This window comes from Oncorhynchus kisutch, linkage group LG4, assembly GCF_002021735.2.
Source record: "Oncorhynchus kisutch isolate 150728-3 linkage group LG4, Okis_V2, whole genome shotgun sequence".
NCBI classification, from domain to species: domain Eukaryota; kingdom Metazoa; phylum Chordata; class Actinopteri; order Salmoniformes; family Salmonidae; genus Oncorhynchus; species Oncorhynchus kisutch.
The window spans coordinates 69,298,750-69,319,870 of NC_034177.2; the positions used below are offsets into that span (position 1 = coordinate 69,298,750).

A 21,121-nucleotide genomic window follows, 5' to 3' on the forward strand; every position below is an offset into this window, starting at 1 on the left:
ACACTTTCAAAACCTTAAACAACCTAGTTTGCTACCACATGTCCTTGTCAGACTGTCAACAGAGTAGCTAGCTAGCAACACGATATGCCAAATAACAGTCCTAAAACCAGTTGAGGTAAAATAAATCAGATTTGACCATTCACACACAAGTCGCATGGCCAGGAATCAGATTTATATCTGACTTCAAACCACATATGAAAATGTTGCTTGAAGTATCCTATTCCATGTGCTTTAGGGCTGTTCAGACTGCAGGAAAAATAACAGACTCAAACCAATCAGAAATGCAAAACATTTGGATTTTAGTCACTTCAAACTGCTTGAGCGTTCGTCTGAAGTTTTCAATATTGCATTTTCTCTCTTCTTTACTCTCTTCTTTACTCATTCCCTCCCCCTCCATCAATCCCTCCTGCCCGCCCTCCCTCTTTCTTTCTCTCTGTCTCTCTCTTTCACGCTCCCTCTCTCTTTCACTGTCTCTCTCCCTCTCTTCCATCGCTCTCATTCTCAGAAACTAAAGGAATTTTCTGAGAAAACCTCCTACTGTATATACCCAGCTGATGGCATATGTGGAAGCCCAGTTCCCTTAATAATCAGTCTTGTACACTGAGCAGTACTTAGGGCCATGTTCTCTGTGTTTCCTCCGCCACTTTTTAACACCCTGACCAGTATCTCCAAATACCTTGGGATTTCAATAAAGTTGGTCCAATGCAATGCATACAAGGCTATTAGCAGTTGTCCAATAAGGTTGAACATGTCTGATATTACGGAAATGAGTTGTCAGTGTGACAGGTCTATTATGGCTCATTTGTAAAGGCCAATTGTTGTTGTTATCAGACTTGCATTCATATTCAATCAGGAATTGGAACTAGGGAGAGTGAAAAAGCATAGGTTGAATTGCCCCGCAATGCGTTGCCTAGGACAACCCCAAAACATTTTGTGGTGAAATTCTGAAGAAATTAACTTTCACACACCTGAGTCTATTCTGAACTGAGTCTCATGTTATTCACAGGTGGGTGTTTTATGCCTCAACTGTAAAACATTGTTGCCTAAAATTGGCATGACGTGCTATGAGTTTAAAGATCCAGGGCAGTCCAAAATGTGATTTTTCCTGTGCTTTATATACAGTTGAAGTCGGAAGTTTACATACACCTTAGCCAAATACATTTGAACCCAGTTTTTAATCATTCCTGACATTTAATCCTAGTAAAAATTCCCTGTCTTAGGTCAGTTAGGATCACCACTTTATTTTAAGAATGTGAAATGTCGGAATAATAGGAGAGTGAATGATTTATTTCAGCTTTTATTTCTTTCATCACATTCCCAGTGGGTCAGAAGTTTACATTAGAGGTCGACTGATTGGCATGGCCAATTAATTAGGGCCGATTTCAAGTTTTCATAACAATCGGTAATCGGCAATTTTGGACGCCGATTACATTGCATTCAATGAGGAAACTGCGTGGCAGGCTGACCACCTGTTACACAAGTGCAGCAAGGAGCCAAGGTAAGTTGCTAGCTAGCATTAAACTTATCTTATAAAAAACAATCAATCTTCACCTAATCACTAGTTAACTACACATGGTTGATGATATTACTAGGTTAACTAGCTTGTCCTGCGTTGCATATAATCAATGTGGTGCCTGTTAATTTATCATCGAATCACAGCCTACAAAATCTATTTGGCTAAGGTGTATGTAAACTTCTGACTTCAACTGTAGCTCGTCTGGTAAGCTTGTGTCACTGGGCAGCTCACGGCTGTGTTTCCCTTTGTAGTCCGTTTTAGTTTGCAAGCCCTACCACATCCGACGAGCGTCGGTGTAGTACGATAGATGGGTAAACATGAAAAGCAATTCATATCCCTTTGAGCATGGTGAAGTTGTTATTACACTTTTGATTCTATATCAATACACCCAGCCACTACAAAGATACATCTGTCCTTCCTAACTCAATTGCCGGAGAGGAAAGAAACCGCTCAGGGATTTCATCATGAGGCCAAGAGCTGAAAATAGTTGTTTTGCAATGATCAACAAACAACTTAACAGAGCTTGAATTATATAAAAAAAAGAATAATGTGCAAATATTGTACAATCCTGGTTGGCAAAGGTCTAAGACACTTACCCAGAAAGACTCCTAGCTGTAATCACTGCCAATGGTGATTCTAACATGTATTGAGATATTTCTGTATTTCAATTAGTCATTATGGGCTATTGTGTGTAGATGGGTGAGAGAAAAAACATCTGTTTAATCAATTTTGATTTCAGACAACAACAAAATGTGTAATATGTCAAGAGGTAGGAATGCTTTCTGAAGGCACTGTATGCAGACACTTGTATGTGCTGCGCAGGTCGGCTCAATCAGAAATGACTAAAATGTCAAGCACGCTATATTGAATCCGTCCCCAAGTATGTGTTGTAGCTCTCAACAGACGTTCTTCATCTTATAGATCCGTCAGTCTCAGAGATAGTGCATGACTATCTGTCAAATACTCATCTCATGTTATAGTAGTTGTCTGCTGCGCTCTAATTGCCCAGCACCAGCAGAGTCCATTATATTCTTGATTAATGTTAATGTGTGTGTGTGTGTGTGTGTGTGTGTGTGTGTGTGTGTGTGTGTGTGTGTGTGTGTGTGTGTGTGTGTGTGTGTGTGTGTGTGTGTGTGTGTGTGTGTGTGCGTACGTACGTGTGTTGGTGTCTGTCTGTGTGTGTGTGCATATGTGTGTGTGTGTGTTGCATGAATTAATCACAGCTTTAATTTATGCTGTCAGGCCTTAAATAGCACGATTTAGAGCCTTAATGATGATTATGTTTTGTAGATGATGTGGTTTTAGATAATGATACTATGGATGGAAAAGAGATGACTGATTTGATGTGTAGATTTGATGTGCAGTGTTCTGGTCGTTAAGACTGTCACCAAGCATGTCAGTGTTCTGGTCGTTAAGACCAGAACACTGACATGCTTGGTGTCAGGTGTGGTGTGAGCAGCAACAGATGGTGCCCCATTCGCTTGAGTGAGAAAGTGTGTGTGTGTGACAGTGTGTGTGTCTGTCACAGAAAATATGATTATGAACGTGTGTGTGTGTGTCTACATGCTTTAAGGGGCATAAGTGAAAGCACTGCAGTTTGGCTGGGTCTCAGCTGGCCTTGCTTGCATTATTGTTCATAGGCAGAAAGAAGTGGTTGCTCGACTGAACAGAAGGCAACTTTTTTGTTTCTGATGAGAGGGCACACATCACTCTGTCTCTGCTCTTTCACTGTGGCCATCCTAGACTGTACAGACTTGGACTACATTACATAGAGGGAAAGGAAGTAGTAGAATCGTTTGGCAGCTAAATAGCATATGTACTGTGAATATTTAGCACATGCTTTAAGAAGTTAATAAAATACCAGAAGTAAGGCCAGCAGTCACATAGTGAATATGGAGCAAACCTGCCAGTGAAGATGCAGAGTAGGATGGAGGGACTTCCTGTAAACCAGCAGAATGGGAGAATCCAATGTCTCATTTTCCAGACTCTCACAACCAATCATGTTGGCCTAGCCACGAAAATCTGTTCAAACAGTGAGAGAGAGAGAGAGAGAGAGAGAGAGAGAGAGAGAGAGTGACAGAGTGTATTTGTGTTGTGTGTATTGTGTGCGTGGGGGTGTGCATATGCGAGTGAGGGAGTGGAGCATCATAAGAATATGGACATTAGCAATAGCCTCTTCACTATCACCAATACACATGGCAATCATACTGCCATGGTCGATTCAGCCATCCAACTGTGGTCGCTCACTGTGAGTGAATGAGTGTGTGACGCACATTGAGGGTATGACGAAGGCTGAGCTGTTGTATTTGAAGGAGCTTTACTCTTTGTGGGCTATGCCAAGCTGAAGGTCATATTCTGTCTTTCATGAACTGGCTGTATGCCCCCCCCTTCCCAAGTCATCTTTTGAGAACTTGTTCACCCAGACAAAAGACAGCTGCAGAAGCCTGGCGAAGCAAAGAACACAAAGACAGAACCTTTCTCCAAGGGAGAAAATGGCACAAACCTCATCCGTCCTTGAAATGTTTGAATCCCAATCCTGGTAGATGCAGAGTGTTTACTTTTTGCACTAGTACTGTATTCCAATCTGGTAATGGGTGTCCGTTACAGAAGTCTGGTATTAGTCTCATGATAATAGCATTGGTTGGCAGTGTGTCACCTAACCGCATGATGTTCTAACGTGTCAGCAGAGAAGCTCCTGAGCACACCTTCACCAGACCTGATGACATCGCTTCTCCACTCTGTGAGTAAAGGGTTAAGCACACCAACCTCTCCTCAGGGCAGTGTGTGTGTTTGTGTGAGTGAACAAGAGAGAGAGAGACATTGGATAAGAGAATAGACTAAACGGTGGCTGTTTATTCTCTAGGCTGTCATAGTGTATGATGCTGGGTCTATTTTTAGCCCTGAGATTTGATCCCGGTTGAAGCTGTGAAGAAAGATTGCTGAGAAAGAGGATATGACGTCAGCATATGCTCCACATCCTCTTCTCACTGTCAGTCAGACTTCCTGTTGTCATGACAGATGTGCTAACTGGCCTGCATTCAATATCACTGATAAGCTGTGTAAACATTTTAGAATAGCAATGGTTCCGAACTGAGTAAAGGGTTGCACAATCCAACAGTATAGTGACAAGGAAGATGTTTTGTAATGGATGCATGGTTGTCAGCTCCGTCGCTGATTGCTAATCATTGTTCATCATTGTCCTGCAATATATGCTAAGACTGTTGAAGTACTTGCTGTGCTGGACATAAGGGATGGCGTTTGCTTTGTGGATCTTGTTTTATGTTCTGAGTCTGGAATGGCATGCCAGGATGCTAGTAGGGTTGGCCCTGGATCATTATTCAGCGGTATGGAACGGAACAGGGGGATGTTTTGGAGATTTGTATTGCATTTTTGAATAGTCTAGTGTTAGAGTAGAACAATCAAAGCTTTTGAACACTTGTTGGATAATGGATACAGAGATAGACATGCCTTTTGTGCTGTTTGACGGAGTTGACAGTTAGGTGCATTCTATAAAGGAAAGGTTTTGATTAGGTTGTTCTTTCACGGATCCCTCCGGAACTTTCATTACGCACACCCGCCCCTATTCCCAGTGATTAGTAATTGTATAAGTGTGTCTTTGGTTTACCATTGTGCTGTCGATTATTGTTACAATGTCCTTTGGTTCGTGTGAGTTCCTGGTCTATGTGTGGTTTGACTTTCGTGCCATTGTGGATTGCGCAGATGATTACGGGTCTCGTGTTAATCATTGTGCGCTTGTGTTATTTATTCGAGGTACTCCTCGCTCTTTTGTTTGGGTTTTTACCCTGTGTTTTGTATAGTGTTTGTTTGGTTTTCGTCCCCGTGCCTTTACACGTCACGCCGTAATTTGGGTAAGAAATCAAAAAAACTATTACGCATTCCTGCGCCTGTCTACCGAATAATTAATACCAACGTGACATTTTCCTTTGCATGGTGTGATGGCTCACACGTTGGTTTGTGGAAGGGTTTGTTTCAGATGTGGTTAATGTTGAGAAAAGTATGTGTAAAAAATTAAAATAAATCTATATATGTACACTACCGTTCAAAAGTTTGGCGTCACTTAGAAATGTCCTCATTTTTGTCCATTAAAATAACATCAAATTGATCAGAAATACAGTGTAGACATTGTAAATGACTATTGAAGCTAGAAATGGCATATTTTTTAAATGGAATATCTACATAGGTGTACAGAGGCCCATTATCAGCAACCATCACTCCTGTGTTCCAATGGCACGTTGTGTTAGGTAATCAAAGTTTATAATTTTAAAAGGATAATTGATCATTAGAAAACCCTTTTGCAATATGTTAGCACAGCTGAAAACTGTTGGTCTGATTACAGAAGCAATATAACTGGCCTTCTTTAGACTAGTTGAGTATCTGGATCATCAGCATTTGTGGGATCGATTACAGGCTCAAAATGGCCAGAAACAAATAACTTTCTTCTGAAACTCATCAGTCTATTCTTGTTCTGAGAAATGAAAGCTATTCCATGCGAGAAATTGCCAAGAAACCGAAGATCTCGTACAATGCTGTGTACTACTCCCTTCACAGAACTGCGCAAACTGGCCCTAACCAGAATAGAAAGAGGAGTTGGAGGCCCCGGTGCACAACTGAGCAAGAGAACAAGTACATTAGAGTGTCTAGTTTGAGAAATAGGCGCCTCACAAGTCCTCAACTGGCAGCTTCATTGAATAGTACCCGCAAAAATACCAGTCTCAACGTCAACAGTGAAAACACGACTCCGGGATGCTGGCTTTCGAGGCAGAGTTGCAAAGAAAAAGCCATATCTCAGACTGGCCAATAAAAATAAAAGATTAAGATGGGCAAAAGAACACAGACACTGGACAGAGGAACTCTGCCTAGAAGGCCAGCATCCCGGAGTCGCCTCTTCACTGTTGACGTTGAGACTGGTGAGTACTATTTAATGAAACTGCCAGTTGAGGACTTCTGAGGCGTCTGTTTCTCAAACTAGACACTCTGGGACGGAATCAATGGAATGATATCAAGCACATCAAACATGTGGTTTCCATGAGTTTGATACCATTCTATTCACTCCATCCCAGTCATTATTATGAGCCGTCCTCCTGTGACCTCTCTCTCAGTACCAGGGCAGGCAATCAGTAGCTAGACCAGGACTGAATACTGTATAGTGTTCCTCAGTACCTTTCTCCACGTAGAGAGTGTTTCTACAGACAAGAGAAGAGACAGAACATTGGTCTGTTGTGGGTGGATGCCTTCGGTAGGACTAAGGATGAGAGCCTAATTTGCCTCCAGAGAAAACACACACACACACACAGCGTAGGTGTGTGAGTGTGTTTGATCTTAGGATTTTTAAATAGTAGTTTAAGCTCCTAATATCACTGGTTTCCCTGGTGTGCTCCAATCACTTCTATTTACTCCATCTCTGGGTCTTCCGGCTGCGAGTGCTAGGAGTTCCCACAAACAACTATAACAGGAAAGTGTGTGTGGGAGTCAAAAAGTGTGTGTGCTGCCACTGATGGGTATTTTTCTCTCTTTTGGTTGCTAGCAGGCAAGAAGTAGGTTAATAAGGTTGTAAGCCCAGCACAGATATTTGGTAGGAAACTAATTAAGTGTTGACCTGGACTGCTGTTGGATTATGGGATGTTGGAGGATGTGTGAGTGTATGTGAGCGTGTGTGAGCATGTGTATGTGTGTGTGATAGTGATCAGAGGTCCTCTACAGGGGACAGCTCCTAAGCTAGGCCAACAGCTGCTTCCCTGGCTTCTAATTTGCATTTCCACTTTGAAGCCTTTTTCCTATTATGTCTGCTGAGGAATATTTTGCATATTATTAATGGCTTACATGTGCAGCTAACCTACCCACACTGTCATGAACATAGACACGCACACATGCGCATGTACAGTATGCGTGTACAGGCACGCAACGCACACACACAAACTCCCCTAACCATGTCAGCTACAGGCTTGTAACTGATCTTAGTGTACAGTGTGTTATGTATCCAAATAGATGCAGTAATATCACTCTGTTTATTTGATAGTGTAAGCAACACTTAGGCGTCGTTCCTGGTGCTTTGAGCTTTTTGTTCTGCCACTAAAAGCCTAATGCAGAGGTTCAGATTCAGAGCAGACCTTCATTGACGCTGTGTCTAATGGCTGTCATAGAGGGACTCAGGAACATAATGAAGACTGTTGAGTTGGTGTGTGTGTGTCTTTACCTTTTTATTTGTGTTTGTAGTGTGTGTGTGTGTGTGTGTGTGTGTGTGTGTGTGTGTGTGTGTGTGTGTGTGTGTGTGTGTGTGTGTGTGTGTGTTTACTCTTTGAAGTCTTCATAGAAGCCTGGCGCTGTTGTTCAAAGAGTCTCCTCTTTCTATTCTCCCTTCTTTCCTCTTTCCTCCTCTCACAATGAGGCTATGCCTCAAAGGACCCTAACAAAATGGAGGGCCACTCCCCCCTACACACACACACACACACACAGGTGCAGCAGAGCAGAGGAGACAGCTGTGGACTAGCCAGAGGTCTCTGTCCTTGTCTCTGGCTGGACCAATGGGAGGGCAGGAGGAAGCAGGTCAATAGTGGCAGAGAGGGCCAGGAGGATCAGGGTCTCTCTGCTTAGAGGACAGGATAGGGGCAGGATAGCCCTTCAAAACACCTGTCAGTGTTTTCTCTGTACTTAGAATATTAAATAACCACGCATGCACACAACACACACACATCATGTTAGACAGATGATGAATGACTGTGGTCACTAGTCAGCTCTTCTTTATTTTCTCTTTCTGAACAGCTGTTCTGCCACATGCTCACTGGAAGTCTGATCCACTGGTCCTGCATGAATAACCAAGATGGCTGAAGGGTCTAAATAGGATACATATGTACTGCCTAATATTTGACCATTGATGGCTAAGTATTGGGTTTTAAAATACCTTTCTCCACATAGAGAGTCAGTGTGGTGGTATGTGTGTTAATTAATAATCACTGTCAAAGCAGTGTCTTGCCTTTTTCTCCGCCCTTGCCCAATGACATCCACGGAAGGCAACAGGGAAAAATTCATATGTGTCTGACCGTCTACGGTAGATTCGGTCTTATGTAGCAAATTGTGTTTTAAAAAAAAAAATTACATTGGATTAAAGTAGACTCAAAGCTAGAAATGTGTATATCATACACTGCAGTTAAGGAACAATGGGAAAGTAATTCTGCTTTGAAAGTTGCTAAACTTTTAACCCCACTTGGCCTTTGAATCTTTTGGTACACCTACTGGAGAGTTATTCTTTGTCTACACCCTTTCAGCATCGTTCACCCCCTCTAAAGCCTTAGCCACGCCCATCTCTTTAGGGATTCACGTGTGAGGCCATGTGGTAAACACACGCTATATCAAATAAAATCTTAGTTTTGTTGTCACATGCACAGGATAAAGAAGGTGTAAACGGTACAGTGAAGTGGTTACTTAGTAGCAATATCAAAAACAGAAAGTGTCCATATAAAAAATATTGTATAAATATTTTATCATTATTATATGATGCTTACCCGGTACACTTGTCTAAATTGATGGGTCATGTGAAGGAAATGCTATAACCACTCCCCAGCCAGCTAAGTGGATGAGTCACTATTGTCTAGACATGTACACATGTTCATGAAATACAATAGATGGCCATAATTACCCCCAGACATACCTCGCTAATTTGATGGGTCATGTAGTAATCCGTCCGAAGTGGAGTCCTTTGTCTAGATATGTTGGCTAGCTAGCTAGGTAGCTAATATTAGGCTATAATTAGCAATGCAAATGGATTTCTGATTCAAATAATATTACTACACAGATCATACCCATAATGCTAGTTAGTGAGCCAGCAAGCTAACGTTTGCTAACTAACAGTAGGCTTTAACTTGCAATAAAACTGACTTTCTGATCAAATTAGAAACTTTTATCTGAAAATGTAGCTAGACTCTTACCTGTATACATGGATGAATGCTTCACGTAGTTAAACATTTAACTCAATTTTGTTTAGCTACATCTCGTTTGGCCAGTGTTGTGTCAAGTCATGTTGAGAAAAGTAGCAAAACTTTTGTAGTTCTCGATGGCTAACGTTATAGCTTTCATGGAAAGGACTGTCAACACATACTGAACAGCTCACGTTATAGACAGAAGCCTGTTACATGGCAGACCAATCCAAACTCATCTCCCGGCATATCCAACCCATCCATTTTCTCAGCCAATCATGGCTTGTGGGAAGGTTCCACCTTTTTCTGTGGCTAAACCAACTTGGCTCATAATTTAACAATTGTATTCGTATTTATGGATAGAATACAAGTTTGTTATTAAGGCACATGAAAGGTCACATATTCCAGAAGGCATTTCTACCAAAAAACACATTTTGATAAAAAATGTTTGTTTATGTTCAAATTATGCTCCTGTGAAGTAGTGCAACATATGCCTAGTTTCCTGAAACGAGTCATATATGTACAGTGCCTTCAGAAAGTATTCATACCCCTTGACTTATTCCACATTTTGTTGTGTTACAGACTGATTCAAAATGTATTAAAGATTTTTTTCTCACCTATCTACACACAATACCCCATAATGACAAAGTGAGTACATGTTTTTAGAAATTTTTGCAAATTGATTGAAAATGAAATTCAGAATTATCTAATTTAATTTAAGTATTCACACCCCTGAGTCAATACATATCAAAATCATCTTCGGCAGCGATTACAGCAGTGAATCTTCCTGTTTAAGTCTCTGAGAGCTATTTACACCTAGATTGTACAACATTTGCACATTATTCTTTAAATAAATTATTCAAACTTTGTCAAGTTGGTTGCTGATCATTGCTGGAAAGCGATTTTCAAGTCTTGCCATAGATTTTCATGCCGATTTAAGTCGAACCTGTAACTAGGCCACTCAGGAACATTCAATGTCATCATGGAAAGCAACTACAGTGTATATTTGGCCTTGTGTTTTAGGTTATTGTCCTGCTGAAAGGGGAATTTGTCTCCCAGTGTCTGTTAGAAGCAGACTGAACCAGGTTTTCCTCTAGGATTTTGCCTGTGTTTGGCTTTTTTCCATTTATTTTTATCCTCAAAAACTCCCTAGTCCTTGCCGATGACAATATGAAGAGTGGTACTCAGTGATGTGTTGGATTTGCTCAAAACATAACATTCAGGACAAAAGTAAATTTCCTTGACACATTTTTTGCAGTTTTACTTTTGTGCCTTTTTGCGAAGAGGATGCATGTTTTGGAATATTTTTATTCTGTACAGGCTTCAGTCTGCTCACTCTGTCATTTAGATTAGTATTGTGGAATAACTACAATGTTGTTGATCTATACTTAGTTTACTCCTATCACAGCAATTAAACTCTAACTGTTTTAAAGTGGAACTGACAGCATTTTTGTTCATATTCCTCCAGGAAGAATATTACACCTTTTTTTGTACATTTTCTGACAAGAGAGATGTTCATTATCATGTTTTCATAAATTCATAGTATGTTTGGGAATTACGTACAGTAAGGCGTTTGTGAAAATTCTAGATTAATATAGAGTGGGAAAGCGGCCTCGCGTTTGGACAATTAATAGACACTGCTGTAATTAAAACCAAATAAAACATCTGTCCTGTCTGGGACCAGAGTCTACGCAGACCAGTGCATCATAGCCAATCAGAGGTACAGTAGGCTTATATGCAAATACGTCATTTGCCACACAGGCCTGCCATCATTCACTTTCAACTGGACTGTGTGTTTACAGGCAGTAGTAACAGCGCAACATTAGATCATTAGAACACATTCATCAAAAGCTACGAAATACACCTGAATGGATTTCTGCAAATATGTAAATACCACGGGAGTCCTTTTACATTTGCAAACTTCACAATCCTATTGATCGAACAACCATGAAAAGGGAGTCTCTCTCCCTCAGTTGCCTATGCACATCAACAACAACAAGATCAACAACTAATGCTAGCCAGAGCGAGATGATCTAAAATCGAACGAGGGAACAGTAGATTAAGCCTCTCAAACTAGTTTGCCGTTAAAATTGCACTGATAAACAATGGGGAATAGTGGCCTGCTCGTCCTTCTGCACCTTGCCTGCAAATGCATGCTTGTCCCAACCCACGTTTTAACAACTGAATGGGAACTTGCCTGCCTGCCCGCACATTTGATCGATGCCAAATAAATTTGATTGACAACTAAGAGATATGCTAACTGTGGATAAAGTTCAGCATAGCTAGCTAGCAAAGTGATTCACATTTCTTGCTCGCTAACCAAATGAACCTGCAGCATCTCTAGCTGTAGCCAAAGAAAAACAAAATGAGTGGAAAAAGTCGGTCACTCACCCACTCATCCAATGACATGTCATCCTCCCAGCAGCTAGCTAGCTAACGTTAGGCTCCGTGTTTTTAACTTGCTAAATAAATAGCTACATAAATAGATAGGCTAGCCAAGGGGTGTCAAACTCAATTAGCACACGGGCCTTATTGAAAAAACACAAAGAATTCATGGACCAGCCATAGCCTATTTGTTTTTACAAAAAAACGTGCAACTGCGACCCAAACTGGCCATTGTTTTATTCGAAAAAATATGGCCCTTGATAATGTCCACTTATGTACATACAGTAGGATGCATTTTAACATATTAAAACAAAAGAGATAAATAATATTTGTCCAGCCTTTGCTGCTATGCTACAGTAGCAGATATGCATAATATGCTGCGACCCAAATCAAATGATTTATTAACTCCAAATAAAAAAACGTAGCTATAGGTTGTTGTAACTTTGAAACCTAAAACATGTTTTTCATTTGCACTGGGAAAGGGGGATACCTAGTCAGTTGTACAACTGAATGCCTTCAACTGAAATGTGTCTTCCGCATTTAACCCAACCCCTCTGAATCAGAGAGGTGTGGGGGCTGCCTTAATCGATATCCACGTCTTCGGCACCCGGGGAACAGTGGTTTAACTGCTTTGCTCAGGGGCAGAATGACAGACATTTAGTTTCTTGGAAGTTGTGGGAATGTACATTTTTTTTGGTTTCCATTGGTTCTGGGAACGAAGCCATACGTCAATTAATTTAACCTTTTCTGGGAACAAATATTTTTCAGTTGCTGGGAGGTTCTGAGAATCTTTTACTATGGTTCCCTGAATGTTTTCCTGGGAGGTTTTATTAATGTGAGAACTGAAATTATAGGTTATTTTAAGGTATTTAAATAATGTTCTGAGAAAATTTCACCGCTAGTTTAGTTTTTATGAACTGTTTTGAACTCCAAGCATAGATTTATTGTGGCACAGCGTCAGTGAGATTCAAAACGAAGATCTTCTGTTTTCTATCCATGGAATTAGTCCACTGCATCACCAGAACGGAAGTAGCATGCCATGTTATTTTTACTCATACAAAGCTGTTCAGTTTAGTCTATTCAAATTGACCTAATGTCAAAGGAAACAAGCAGTCTTTAAGAACCAGGTGTGGCCAATTAGTGGCGCGGCCAACACACCTGAACACACAACATAGAGTTTTGTTGACGCTGAGAACGGAATGTATGTTTTTAAATAACATTTTTTGAATGTTACTGTTTTCTTATATTTTTTTTATGGAATGTCTTCCTAATGTCCTGTGAACATGACTTTAAATAGAACCATGAGGAAACCTGTAGAAAATGTTATGCTCAAGTACTGGAATTCCCACAGAAGATCGTTGTCTCTTAACGTTCTCTGAACGTTCTGAGAACATTACTTTAAATTTAACCATGAGGAAACCTGTAGGAAACTTTCATTATGTTGAAGCACTGAAATTCCCACCTAATAAACATATGTTTCATGTTATGTGCTAGTTTAGTATCCTGCACCATTCACAGAAGTTTGTGGGAAGGTTGTATGCAAAATAACCATAGAACAACCTTGCTCTCACCAAGCTCTAAGAAACATGGTTCTCAGAACGTTATGTGCTAACTGGGGTGTGTGTGTGTGTTGTCCTCAGTGTATCAAACATAAATAATTAAGAGGGCATTATAAGCAAATCAAACCAGCAGATCCAGTCCTCTCAGATTAAGTGATGCTTCCTTATTACAACACACTTGAATTATGGGGTTGTTTTCCACCTAATGACTGTAATTAGTACAGTGACTCACTACTATGGCCACACGTACGAACACACACACACACTGCTCTGGATATACTGTGAAAATCAAGACAGACACATGACAATACTCTTAAATATGTTTATTTTATTCCATTCCATTCTGGTTTTATTGTCAGGATGTTGTGCTTGTCCCTTGTCATATAGATTATTGATCATATTTATTGATGTTGTTTGCAGCTCTCATATCTGCTGGCTGCTGCACCAACACCTGTAGGAGTGTGAAGATTTGGGACAGGTGAGACATACAATACCAGTCAAAGTTTGGATACACCTACTCATTTTCTTTTTTTGGACTATTTTCTACATTGTAGAATAATAGTGAAGACTTCAAAACTATGAAATAACACATATGGAATCATGTAGTAACCAAAAAAGTGTTAAACAAATCAAAATATTCTTCAAAGTAGCCACCCCTTTCCTTGATGACAGCTTTGCACACTCTTGGCATTCTCTCAACCAGCTTCACCTGGAATCCTTTTCCAACAGTCTTGAAGGACTTCACACATATGCTGAGTACTTGTTGGCTGCTTTTCCTTTACTCTGCGGTCCAACTCATCCCAAACCATCTCAATTGGGTTGAGGTTGGGTGATTGTGGAGGCCAGGTCATCTGATACATCTCCTTCTTGGTAAAATAGCCCTTACACAGCCTGGGAATGTGTTGGTCATTGTCCTGTTGAAAAACAAATTATAGTCCCACTATGCCCAAACCAGATGGAATGGCGTATCGCTGCAGAATGCTGTGGTAGCCATGCTGGTTAAGTGTGCATTGAATTCTAAATAAATCACTGTCAGTGTCACCAGCAAAGCATCCTTGCATTATCACATCATCACACCTCCTCCATGCTTCACGGTGGTAACCACACATGCGGAGATCATCCATTCACCTACTCTGCGTCTCACAATGACATGGCGGTTGGAACCAAAAATCTCAAATTTGGACTCATCAGACCAAAGGACAGATTTCCACCTGTCTAATGCCCATTGCTCGTGTTTCTTGGCCCAAGCAAGTCTCTTCTTATTATTGGTGTCCTTTAGTAGTGGTTTCTTTGCAGCAATTTGACCATGAAGGCTTGATTCACACAGTCTCCTCTGAACAGTTGATGTTGAGATATGTCTGTTACTTGAACTCTGTGAAGCATTTATTTGGGCTGCAATCTAAGGTGCAGTTAAGTCTAATTAACTTATCCTCTGCAGAAGAGGTAACTCTCGGGTCTTCCTTTCCTGTGGCGGTCCTCATGAGAGCCAGTTTCATCATAACGCTTGATGGTTTTTGCGACTGTACTTGAAGAAACTTTCAAAGTTAATCCAGATTGACTGACCTTCATGTCTTAAAGTAATGATGGACTGCCATTTCTCTTTGCTTATTTGAGTTGTTCTTGCCATTATATGAACCAGGTCTTTTACAAAATAGGGCTATCTTCTGTATACCGACCCTACCAAGTCACAACCCAACTGATTGGCTCAAACACATTAAGGAAAGAAATTCCACAAGTTAACTTTTAACAAGAACCCTGTTAATTGAAATGCATTCCAGGAGACTAGCTGGTTGAGAGAATGCCAAGAGTGTGCAAAGCTGTCATCAAGGCAAATGGTGGAAGAATCTAAAATATATTTTGATTTGTTTAACACTTTTTTGGTTACTACATTATTCCATGTGTGTTATTTCATATTTTTGATGCCTTTACTATGTAGAAAATGTAGAAAATAGTACAACATTTAGAAACCCTAGAATGAGTATGTGTGTCTACACTTTTGACTGGTACTGCACATACAAAGGCATGCACACACACAAAAACAAACACACATACAGTGCATTCAGAAAGTATTCAGACCATTTTCCATATTTTGTTACGTTACAGCCTTAATCTAAAATGTATTGAATAGTTTTTCCCCCTCATCAATCTACACACATAATGACAAAGCAAAACAGGTTTTTAGAAATGTTTGCAAATAAAAAACGGAAATATCACATTTACATAGGTATTCAGATCTTGTACTCAGTACTTTGTTGAAGCCCCTTTGGCAGCAATTATAGCCTCAAGTCTTCTTGGGTATGACGCTACAAGCTAGGCACAGTATTTGGGGAGTTTCTCCCATTATTCTCTGCAGATCTTCTCAAGCTCTGTCAGGTTGGATGAGGAGCTTCACTGCACAGCTATTTTCAGGTCTCTTCAGAGATGTTCAATCGGGTTCATGTCTGAGTTCTGGCTGGGCCACTCAAGGACATTCAGAGACTTGTTCCAAAGCCACTCCTGCATTGTCTTGGCTGTGTGCTTAGGGTCGTTGTCCTGTTGGAAGGTGAACCTTCGCCCCAGTCTGAGGTCCTGAGCAGGTTTTCATCAGGGATTTTTATTTTATTTTACCAGGCAAGTCAGTTCAGAACAAATTCTTATTTACAATGACAGCCTAGGAACAGTGCGTTAACTGCCTTGTTCAGGGGCAGAACAACAGATTTTTAAATTGTCAGCACGGGGATTCGATCCACCAACCTTTCAGTTACTGGCCCAATGCTTTAACCACTAGGCTACCTGCCACCCCAAAGGATCTCTCTTTACTTTGCTCCATTCATCTTTCCCTGGATCCTGACTAGTCTTCCAGTCCCTGCCGCTGAAAAACATCTCCACAGCATGATGCTGCCACCACCATGCTTCACCGTAGGGATGGTGCCAGGTTTCCTCCAGAAGGTGACGCTTAGCATTCAGGCCAAAGAGTTTCTTGGTTTCATCAGACCACAGAGTCTTTCTCATGGTCTGAAAGTCCTCTAGGTACCTTTTGGCATGGCTTCCATCTGGTCACTCTACTATAACGGTCTGATTGGTGGAGTGCTCTTCCATTTAAGAATAATGGAGGCCACTGTGTTCTTGGGAACCTTCAATGCTGCAGAAATGTGTTGTTACCCTTCCCCAGATCTGTGCCTCGGCACAATCCTTTCTCAGAGCTCTACAGATGATTCCTTTGACCTCGTGGCTTGGCTTTTGCTCTGACATGCGCTATCAACTGTGGGACCTTATAGACAGGTGTGTGCCTTTCCATATCATCTCCAATCAATTGCATTTACCACAGGTGGACGCCAATCAAGTTGTAAACACATCAAGGATGTTCTATGAAAACAGCTCAATTTTGAGTCTCATAGTAGATTCTGAATACTTATGTAAATACGATATTTCTGTATTTCAAACCTGTTTTCGCTTTGTCATTATGGGTTATTGTGTGTAGATTGATTAGGAAAATGTTTTAATTAATCGATTTTAGAATAAGACTGGAACGAAACAAAATGTGGAAAAAGTGAAGGGGTCTGAATACTTTCTGAATGCTCTGTATGTTGCTCTAAGAGTTGTGTAAAGTTGGTAGAATCTTAATGAAAATGATTCACAGCTGTAATGGCTGCCAAAGGTGCTTCCACCAAGTATTAGCTCAGGCGGGTGGAGACTTGTCCAATTATGATATTTCAGTTGTATTATTTTTTCTTATTTTGGAAAATGTTTTATAGCTTTCTTTAACTTTGAAAAGGTGGAGTAGGTTGTGTAGCTATGTCGGGAAAAAATATAATATAATCCCTTTGTAGATTTAAGTGTAACGCAGCAAAATGTGGAGAAAGTTCAACGGGGTGTAGACTTTCTATAGGCACTGTAGCTAGTTGTTGATGTTGATGAAATCTGTCGTTCTGCCCCTGAACAGGCAGTTAACCCACTGTTTCTAGGCCGTCATTGAAAATAAGAATTTGTTCTTAACTGACTTGCCTGGTTAAATAAAGGTAAAAATACAAATAAAAATTAAATGTTGTCCAATCAAGGTGACAAAGAGGCTCAATGTGTAGCAAGTGGAGTGAGTTCACTAATGCAATGCAAGATGGAATAAAATTATGGAATTAGTTCTCAATGAGAAGGAGTAAGCTACAACGAGCAACCAACAGGTAAGCTGTTGTTTTATCTGAATGGGGTTGGGGAAAAAGCGCAGCATGTAGCCTGAATTAGCCTAGCTAGCTATAGCAGCAGTGCTCAGGTTAAGAAACGTAAGTAAAAAAATAACATATATTTGCAATATCCAGATATCTGACAGAAATTTCTATTCGAATAGTGAAATTATTTAAAACCCCCATCCCTAACGCGCGTACACACACACACACACACACACACACACACACACACACACACACACACACACACACGCACACACACACACACACACACACACACACACACACACACACACACACACACACACATGGCAACTTGCACGAAACATGCATATACACAGTAATGGTAATACCCATTTTCCCCTCTTGTCTTTCAGCTTTGATGCCTCCTGACCCCGACAAGCCTCCATAATACATGCTGCAGTGACCAGAGCCCCTAAAGAGAGAGAGAGGGAGAGAGACAGAGAAACACTAGAGAGAGAGGTGCAGTAGAGAAAGAGAAAAAAAGAGAGAAAGACCAAAATAAAGATTGAAAGACAGTGTCTTGATGAGGGCGACTCCCACTTCAGCCATGCTCTTTCTTAATGTCAGATAGAGGAAACACGGTAGTGTGATTGCCAAATTAATATTACTGTCAGTGAATTTTGCCAACAAAATAGTCCTACCTCCTTTGTAAAAAAGCCTATGAAACAGAAAGGAACAAGACTTGTAGGCCATAGGCCCTTAACAGACCAACATATGCTCTCCATAATGCATTACAGTACTGTGTTCCCCTTTCAGCTTTGTGTGAAGTTCCAACCAGTGTTACAGTACAGTACATAAACCTTGTGTCAAAGTTCAACTGAGAATATTGCATTATATTGGCCCCTTATTATACATCTACAAATGTAAACACCAGCTAATATGACAATGGTTGTGGCGAGAACCTAACAAAATCCTAATCTCAATTCATGTGATTTGTGAGGGGTCACTTACACACACACACACACACACACACATTATTACTAACAGACTGTACTGTGTAACCTCTAATCCCTGTGACTTTTAGATTTTTGGTGACAGAACTAAGATAAGTCAAAAGTAGTGTATCTGCTTAGTTTTCTATATATAACAATTATAGTATTATTTTTGACCTACTGGTCTTATAATATCTATAAATATCATATCAAGAGATGTATGTCTAATATAATAAAGTGTCTTTATGTAAAATGCCTAATCCAGAGAGACTTGTCTTTTGTTTGGCCCCACACACACACCATACACTGACGATAGGTGTGTTTGTGTTTAGGAGTGCATGGATTCATGTTAAGGTTGAAGAAAATGACTATTTCACCCCAGCAGAAGGAGCGCAACAGGTATTCAGCAATTATGCGCTTAACTCGTCGATCCAGGCACAACACAGATAGAAGCTTATGATGATCAAGCTCACCATTCCGCTTGACCGAAGAGACCTCCATGATATTCACAGGCTTATCTGATCAATGTCTCTCTATAGTCAGCTTGTGTGTGTGTGTTTTCGTAACAGTATATTATACAGTAAACATATCGATTTTCCTCTGGGTTGCTGCCATGGGAAATGGTCTAACATTATTTATTTACTCATGGCATCAGATCAAAGCAATTCTAATGAGAACCACCCTCGAACACACACTCATTTAGAAACACATATACATCTCTACACCTTCCCAACCAACATACATGCGCAAAGGAAGCATACACACTAAGGGAAAATGTTTTATTTTCATTGTACACAATTATCTTACAAACACACACCTGTGTGTGGGGTAGGCGAGTGGAGTGGTGTGCTGATTAACATTAACTCTGTCAGCGGGGCGGAACTGCAAACCTACTCCTGTGATTGTCTCAGTTCCCACTGCAATGCACCAGTAGTGGGTCCTACTAGGGTTGCCCTCACTACTGCCTGCAAGCTGTGTCTCTGTGTCAGCCTACCTGACTACTTAACACACTGTCTGTCTATCACACTGTCTGACCCAGCTACTAATTTCAGTGTTTTTATTTATTTTTTACTATTGTCTACATTGTAGAATAATTATCAAGGCATAAGGCGAGACCCAAATGCAGAGACAGGAGGAGATGGTTGAAGTCTTACAATGTTTATTAATCCAAAGGGGTAGGCAAGAGAATGGTCATGGACAGGCAAAAAGGTCAAAACCAGATCAGAGTCCAGGAGGTACAAAGTGGCAGACAGGCTCGTGGTCAAGGCAGGCAGAATGGTCAGGCAGGTGCGTACAAAGTCCAGAAACAGGCAAGGGTCAAAACCGGGAGGACTAGAAAAAGGAGAATGCAAAAGGCAGGAGAACGGGAAAACCGCTGGTTGACTTGGAAACATACAAGACAAACTGGCACAGACAGACAGGAAACACAGGGATAAATACACTGGGGAAAATAAGCGACACCTGGATGGGGTGGAGACAATAACATGGACAGGTGAAACAGATCAGGGCAAGACAATAACAGTGAAGATGTCAAAACTATGAAATAACACATATGGAATCATGTAGTAAGCAAAAAAAGTGTTCTTTCTACACAAGTACCCTCAATGGACTCATTCATTCATTTGTTTTATGAAACATTACAGATGGCTTCTACTGCAATTCATATGGTTAATTTTGCAGCTCTGGGGTTGGTTGGTTGAATAATCATGGTAATATTTCGTTTAGGGCTCTTCAAAAATCATAATACCATTTAAAAAAGATATATATAAATAATATTTTATATATATAGTACAGTCAAAAGTTTGGACAAACCTACTCATTCCAGGGTTTTCTTTACTGTAACGGCGTTCTTCGTTTGTCGAAAGAGAGTCGGACCGAAATGCAGCGGGGTGGTTAATCATGATCTTTAATAAAGAAAACGGCGATACATGAAATAACTAAATAAATACGAAAACAACAAACGGAACGTGAAACCTATTACAGCCTATCTGGTGAACACTACACACGAAAGACAAAGCGAACTCAGGCTACCTAAATACGGTTCCCAATCAGAGGCAACGAGAAGCACCTGACTGCTGATTGAGAACCGCCTCAGGCAGCCAAGCCTATGCAACACCCCTAATCAGCCGCGATCCCAAATACTACAAACCCCAATACGAAACACAACACACAAACCCATGTCACACCCTGGCCTGAACAAATAATTAAAGAAAACACAAAATACTAAGACCAAGGCGTGACATTTACTTGGACTATTTTCTACATTGTAGAATAATAGTGAAGACATCAACACTATGAAATAACACATATGGAATCATGTAGTAACCAAAAAAGTGTTAAACAAATCAAAATAGATTTTATATTTGAGATTGTTCAAAGTAGCCACCCTTTGCCTTGATGACAGCTTTGCACACTCTTGACATTATCTCAACCAGCTTCATGAGTTAATCACCTGGAATGCATTTCAATTAACATGTGTGCCTTGTTGAAAGTTAATTTGTGGAATTTATTTTCTTCTTAATGCGTTTGAGTCAATCAGTTGTGTTGTGACAAGGTAGGGTTGGTATACAGAAGATAGCCCTATTTGGTAAAAGACCTGGTTCATATTATGTCA

General features: G+C 40.5%; 1 protein-coding gene across 1 annotated transcript in view; it reads left to right on the top strand.

The window, feature by feature from the left end:
• ccdc85a (coiled-coil domain containing 85A) overlaps positions 1–18,971 on the top strand; it is a 36,799-nt gene extending 17,828 nt beyond the window's left edge. The window contains exons 3-4 of the mRNA XM_020479963.2: positions 13,812–13,869; positions 17,929–18,971. Coding sequence (XP_020335552.1) covers positions 13,812–13,869; positions 17,929–17,944 — 74 coding nt within the window. The 3' untranslated portion in view covers positions 17,945–18,971. The remainder of the gene's footprint in view (positions 1–13,811; positions 13,870–17,928) is intronic.
• Positions 18,972–21,121: the final 2,150 nt, after the last annotated feature.